At 40.0% G+C, this 7,254-nt stretch overlaps 1 protein-coding gene across 1 annotated transcript; it reads left to right on the plus strand.

The window, feature by feature from the left end:
• The first annotated feature begins 1,132 nt into the window (after positions 1-1,132).
• Positions 1,133-6,706, plus strand: LOC111234596 (angiopoietin-related protein 5-like). The gene is made up of 8 exons (XM_022762757.1): positions 1,133-1,257; positions 3,112-3,283; positions 3,433-3,536; positions 3,631-3,724; positions 4,435-4,538; positions 4,613-4,733; positions 6,050-6,235; positions 6,360-6,706. Exons 1-8 carry the CDS (start codon positions 1,201-1,203, stop codon positions 6,677-6,679), a joined length of 1,158 nt encoding a protein of 385 aa, XP_022618478.1. The 5' UTR covers positions 1,133-1,200; the 3' UTR covers positions 6,680-6,706.
• The last annotated feature ends 548 nt before the right edge of the window (positions 6,707-7,254 follow it).

Raw genomic sequence — 7,254 nt, forward strand, 5'->3', positions numbered from 1 at the left:
TTAGGTCATTTTAATGGAGGCCAGTTAGGTAACGCAGTTCAGTTCGCTGTATCTTGAGTTTAGTTCTGTTTCACTGATCTCTTTGAGGGCCCAATTTAGTTAATGTTGCTTTGCCTTCTCTCATTTTTTAAACTCACCTTTTTTTGAAGTCCTAAAACTTGTGTGTTTTGTTTTTAATGTTTCATACCTTTACAAATCACACAGTCTTGTTTGAATATTCTCATTATCTGGCCTGGCAGATATAGTGTGTCATTCGCATGCATAGACTGCTTTACTAGAGCATGTAACATAGGACAGATGTGGGGGCCCCAAGGCTTTCGGCACCAGGCTTTTCACATTCCTCTCACTGACCACGGCTGTAAACTCACACAGGTTCAAAACAACAGCAAATCTTTTCTTTGGCACTCATAGTAAAGTTTTCTAAAGAAGCGACAGGCCTCCAGCTGGACCCTGACTGGAATGCGCTGTTGCTCTCCATCGCTTTTCACTTTCCTCACTACTTAACTGCCCAGTTAACTAAAGTAATTGGTCTGACCCTCTAGGAGGCTGTTTTCAGATGTACGAGTCAGTGGTCAGAGAGAGTGAAGAGGGGTGTAACGGGGAGGAAATATGAGCCGAAGTGGCAGAGACACCCTACCTTCAGCTGCAGCTCCCACGCAAAGACACAAGCAGAGAAAACGTGTTGCTACATTGAAACAAGCTGCTCATTTCCCTCTCCACATCTGTTTCTCATGCTGGTGGCAGGATATAACCTGTAAACCAACAATGCCTGGTAATAGACACACCGAGGGGGGAAGGTAGTCACTCTTTACCACAAATCTGGAATCAGCACATTCAGCTACTTGTCAGAAAAATACCCAGACTTTTATCACCAGCCCATTTACAAATCTGACCTCCTCTCACATGGGATGTTGTCATGGGAATTTACAAGAAAAAGTGGGAGTAACTGATGGAGGTGGAGACAGGGAGGCAGTGAGGGAGGAGGTATAGGGAGAAAGGGAAGTGTGACAAGTGAGAGGAAGGAGGAGACGCAGAAAAGACTTGGTGGATGAAAGGGAAAGAAGGATGGATCTGTGAAGGGAAAAGAGCAGAGTCTGTGGAAATATAAGCATAAATGAAGGAGTGGCTGCTGGTGACGGAGTGGACAGAGCTCAGCCCCCTCGCTCCTAGAGGAAATAATCACAGTCAGACGAGACTGGCATGATGTGGACAACAGCTGTCCTCCTGCTGCTTTTGCCTCATCTGCTTTCCTCCACAGTATGTACGATATGCATGTCATACATGTTGTCAGTTTTAGTCAGCCATCTGCCTCGACCCTTAAACTTCTATCAGGAATTATGGGAGTGGCAATGTGTCATTTTTTAAACTTTACTATACATTTCTTCCAGAGATTCTGATGCAATCACAGAGATTTAGGGGCTCAGACTTAGGCATCATGAATTTGTGTGTGAGTGTGTGTGTGTGTGTGTGTGTGTGTTTGTGTGTGTGTGTGTCAGTGTGTGTGTGCGTGTGTGTGTGTGTGTGTATGTGTGTGTGTGTGTATGTGTGTGTGTGTGTGTGTATGTATGTGTGTGTGTATATGTGTGTGTGTGTAGTATAATATATTTTATACCATTGTTAATAGTGATCAATTAATGTGTGAACATTTTCATTGTGGTTGGTCAAGGTGGAACTGATTTTAATTACTTACTGTTGTGCGTTTGATCTCCAAACTCTCAGTTTTATAGAGGCATTTCTATCAATAATCGAGTCTAAAATCCTTTTTCTGCAGTATCGTAACAATACATCAAACTATTGTGAAAACGCTGATTTTAGAGAATGTACCAAGATGTTTTGCATTGAAAAAAGAAGTCATTATATTCCTACTACGCTGGCAGATTTTATTTTACAAGTATATAAAACTTGAAGGACTTAATTCCAGACTAAAATGTCTGAACTGATCACATTTTAGAAGCTTGTCATGAGTCCCAACCTGTAAAAAAAGTACAATACTTCCTGTTTAAATGTAGTATAAGTATAAAGTAGTATTAAATGGATATAATCAAGTGAATTTCAAGAAGGACAGAACTGTATTGAGTAAATGCACTTGGTATCATTCCACCGCTGGTTCCAAATGATTTTGCAGGATTTAATCGCAGGATATTGCAGGTACACTGTGTGTGTGTGTGTGTGTGTGTGTGTGTGTGTGTGTTTGTTGCCAAATCAGTCACCATGATATTTGTCCTGAAACTTTATTGATCCCCAGATGAAAATTTCGTTATTCCATTCATCCCTCCTCAGTTGCAAGGTCAGAATCTGATACAGAAGCTGCTCAGGACTCTGTGTTTTCCTCAGCACTTCAGCAGAGTGTCCTGTTTGCTGACTCAGGGACTCGAGCAACAATCCTCCATTCAAAGTGCTGCTGAATATCATCCAGACTGCCCTTCCCACTTGTCTGTTCTTTTTCAACAGTGTAACAAAGCTGAACATCTTCATGGCAGACATTTTATTTTGGCATGTCATCGGGAAAATCACACATGTAATTGTTAGTGTTACAATGACTGTATTCCATTTAGGGGAGCCAGTTCCAGGCTCCTGGTAAAGTGCATGCTGACTCACTGGGACCTTTGGTGGAGTAAATATTAAGAGACTTGTCTTACTATCAGTCCAAACTTGCAAACAATTAATAGAAAAAGCAGCAAATCTTCACGTTTGAGAGACTGGAACCATAAAATGTTTGAACCATAAATAAAATAATTTTTTAAATTCATTTTTTAAAAATTAACTTGCCTAATCTTTTCCACTGTCCCTGTATTTACTGTTTGGTAGTTTAAACTATAACAAAATGTGTATTTCATTGGTCCTTCATATATTTTTTATGCAAAAATCTTAATTTGGAAAGTAACTGCTGTCAGATAAATGCAGTGGTTACAAATCAAACTGTCTGCCATGAGAAAGGTCTTTAAATGAAATAGACACTGTCCAAACAAAACATTTAAATTATTCAATCTGTAATCCTCTAAGTGGCTGAAGTCACACATCCCAGGCTTGTTAAATAACACGATATGATTGTAGATTTATACTTGCTGACAGTGGATCAAATTTCTACTGTCGTTCTCTCTTTATTCCCAGGACACAGGAAACGGCACTAATTTTAACCAATCAGAAATAGACAGTGAGGACTTGTCTGACGCTCCTGGCAAAGGCCAGAAACTTCTCGGAGGGGTCAAAGGTCGGGACACATGCTCCATCCCATGTGACATCACCGTCAAGCTGCTACGAGATGAGAAACATTCAGTCTGTGGTAAAATGTCTTTCTCTTTCCTGGTGTTGTTGTTACCTCTATCATCATCATCTATAGTCCAATGTGTGTGTGTGTGTGTGTGTGTGTGTGTGTGTGTGTGTGTGTGTGTGTGTGTGTGTGCGCGTGCATGCATGCGTGTATGTGTGTAGGCCAATTACAGCAGTCTCTGTTGGCGTTTGGACGCAGCACCCGGAAGCTGATGAGGGATGTGATGGAGGAGCAGCAGAGAGCCCTGGACATCCTCAGCACCCAGGTAAAGTGAAGTTTTTCTTTTTTCTCAGATAGTGACAGAATTTTTCTAAATATCTGATTGGCTGGCTGTATATACAGTAGTGTCACATTTCCAGGTCACAGAGCTGATGACCAAAGTGCAGACGCTTAGCTCTGAGGTCCAAAGAAGCAACACTGAGATGTACTCCGTGAAACCTGTGCAGTCCCACGGTAACTCAGACACAGACACATCCGCTGATACAACATTCAGAAAGATGAGAGACAGAATTTTCAAATTTTACACACAAATATCAGTTTACCAGTGGTGGAAAGTGACTGAGTACATTTACTAAAGAACTTAAATGCAGTTTTGATGTATTTGTACTTAATTTGAGTTTTTCCATTTTTTGCTGCTTTATAGGTTACATGTACTCCACTACATTCACTACACTACAATACATTTTTATTCCATTAAATTTACTTAATAGATTTAGTTACTAGTTACTTTTATTATTATGATATAATTCTGCACTTATACATGAATCTTTTAACACTGTGATAATGTGATTTTTACTTAATCTTTGAGTTTTTCTTCCACCACTGCTAATCATGCGGAACAAAATAAGAAATATATCCTGTAGTAATCAATACACCACAAATTTGATGTTTATTATCCAGTGACATAAGTAATTAAAAGGCATATATAAAGTTAATTGAGGAGTTTTTGTGTTTTTTAGCCATTTGCATGCATATAAAGTACAAACACTGATTTCTTCTTTCTTGTCCTGCCAGTGAAATACTGTTGCAGAGGGATTATTTACTGGACTTGCAGAGTTATGCAGAGTTGTTCATTTGTCATCAGTGATTATGAAACAGCAGCTGCTTTAGTGTTCGCTAATTTTATTCCTGATGACAAAAGAGAGCATGTTTGCTTTGATTAGGACGAGACTGCAGCGACATAAAAGACAGTCTTGTGTCAGTCGTCCCCAAGATCCCCAGTGGTATTTACATCGTCCACCCGGAGAATACTGACTCTTCCTTTGAGGTATGTAATTCACTCAGGCACTCAGTCTGTCCCTCACTCATCAGCAGCTACTCAAAACAAAACTTGTCCTGCAGGTTTTCTGTGAGATGGACTATATGGGAGGTGGATGGACGGTGATGCAGAGGAGGACAGATGGATTAACTGACTTCAAACGACCTTGGGTTGATTATGCTGATGGATTTGGGAACCTTGCAGGTTGTACATTGCTGTTCCACAGGCGCATGCATGTTTCCTGTATCTGTGAGGTGTTAGCAACAACAGCATCAACTTTTAACACAACTTCACTTCCTTAGATGCTTTCAGGTCACAGTTCATGGAGAGATTCTATCTGTTAATGACAAAAGCAGAATATACCAGTGTTTGCTTTGATCTGTCATATTGCTTAAAATGGATCACATTTCTCATTATCTGCATGTTAACTCCTTATAAGGTTTCATGTCAGTTAGATGTTTGAATTTCAGTCTTTTGCCAAACTATTGGAAACACAGGTGTAACTAATAACATTATTAAACGCACTGTTACAGTTATTGGACTGGAGACCTCATTAGCGTCATTAGCATCACCTGTGCACCTGTCTGCTTTGACAGGTAAAACTGTCTGCTGTGAAAATAGTCAGCGAGTCTGGATCATTTTCGAAATAATAAAGAAACAAAGCTGCCGCAGACTACTATCAAGGCTATCAAGTAGAACTGGCGATGCTCATGAAGCAAACACATTGTCACAGTTTGGGTCCGTGTATTTGGTTTGACGCAGTTTGGAGAGCGTGGATAAAAGGAGGAGGTAAAAACTCCATACTCGTCGTTTATTAAACTACAACACTTCAACCTTACCATGCACGGTTGGACGGCTTATATCTTATAACACCACGAACCTACAGAAGCCGCACGTTTCCTAAACCTTAACTTTAACTCTTGAGTTGAGGAGCTTGAAGTATAAGAAGCTCATTAATAGGCATCAACTTCCGTCAAGGTGTGCTGCTCAACTAAAGGAAATTAAAGAAAAAAATGATGACGCAGCTCCTCACATATCTATACAACGCAACATGTCTTACAGGCACATTTCACAATTTAAAACCAAAAATATGAACAGGAGAGACTCGTTCTGTCTTTTGTGCTTAAAATTTGTGCAAACTTAACTTTTCATTTGCACAACAGAAACATATGGAACAAAAAGAAGCATGCAGTTGCCATTCTTGATGATATGTCTTGATGGGAAACAGGGGGCCTGGCTCTGTGTAAAATATGCCAACTAGCACCTCTAAAGCTCACTAATTAACATGTTATTCAACAAACGCTTTGACTTCCTTGTTGAACAAAATCAGGCTATCTGCTACCCCTGTTTCCACTCATTATGCTAAGCTAGGCTAACCAGCTGCTCTCTGTAGCTTCATACTTAACAGAGACATGAAGGAAGAGAATAATTTCTCACAATTTGCACTTGACTGTGACTGTAGTAATGGTGCAATCTCTCTTTTCGTGTGTGTATGTGTGTGTGTGTGTGTGTGTGTTTAGGAGAACACTGGTTGGGCCTAAAGAAGGTGTTTTACATAGTAAACCAGAAAGATACTCGCTTCCAACTTCATGTGGCTCTGGTCTCCAACGATGAAATCACTTCTTATGCATCATATGATGATTTCCGCCTGGACAGTGAAACCCAGTTCTTCAGTATACACCTGGGCCGATATGCAGGCAGCGCAGGTGTGACCATCCTCAGACAAATGTGCTTTTTGTTGCCACACAGTCAAACTCAAAATTGGGATAAATGCACTGTGTATTATGTATCCCATCCATATGTGAATTTCTCTGTATGTTTTTTGTGCAGGTGACGCATTTCGTGGCTATGACCAGGAGCAGAACCAGGACACGGCTCCGTTCAGCGCCTCAGATGTGGACAATGACGGCTGCAATCCTTTCTGCTCCATCGAGAATCGCACTGTGGAGAGCTGCAGCACTCAGCACAACCAGACAGGATGGTGGTTCAACCAGTGCGGTCTGGCAAACCTCAACGGCTCTCCTGAAAATGCAGAGCAGAACCAGGGACAGAGGACTCACATCCTGTGGGACACCTGGAGACAGAACGGGGTCCCTCACACCATCAAATCTGTCTCGATAAAGATCAGGAGGATTGCAACCAATAATTGACAGTTGACAGAGAAAGAATTAGAGCACAGAGTCAGTACTTTAGTAAGTAAGTTGCACTGCATATTTGTACTACCTGAAGTTCTAATTAAACAACATAGAAGTTTTGTTAAAGTCTCATTTTCATTGTTTCACATGATTGTAACCAATTGCCTGTGCTGATTATAGTCCTTCAAGGTAACTTTGACTCTTGAGGATGTTTATACCTGAAATTACAATGCAATCTATTACAATAAAACGACAAACCAGAATAATCAGAAATGTAGAAAAAAATAAACGCAAAAGTCATTGTACAACATTTCTCTAACGCAGGATAAAACAGTATTGTGGTGTACTATTAAATGCAGGATTTTTGCCGTAGTTTTCAATTGATTGTAGAGATGTTTTAAAAGTTTTTTTTTAACTTATACTTATTGTTATTATTGTTTTTCTGATTTTGCATGCAGTTATGATTCATATATGTCCAAACTTTCCATCATTCTTTCCACTGCTCCTTCAAGAAGAGGAAAACAAGAACCATTTTATTCACTCACTTATAGAATGTTTGTAGCTAATGGTTAATAAATAATTCACAAATG

This window comes from Seriola dumerili, unplaced genomic scaffold (assembly GCF_002260705.1).
Source record: "Seriola dumerili isolate Sdu_G_001 unplaced genomic scaffold, Sdu_1.0 BDQW01000449.1, whole genome shotgun sequence".
Taxonomy (NCBI): Eukaryota; Metazoa; Chordata; class Actinopteri; order Carangiformes; family Carangidae; genus Seriola; species Seriola dumerili.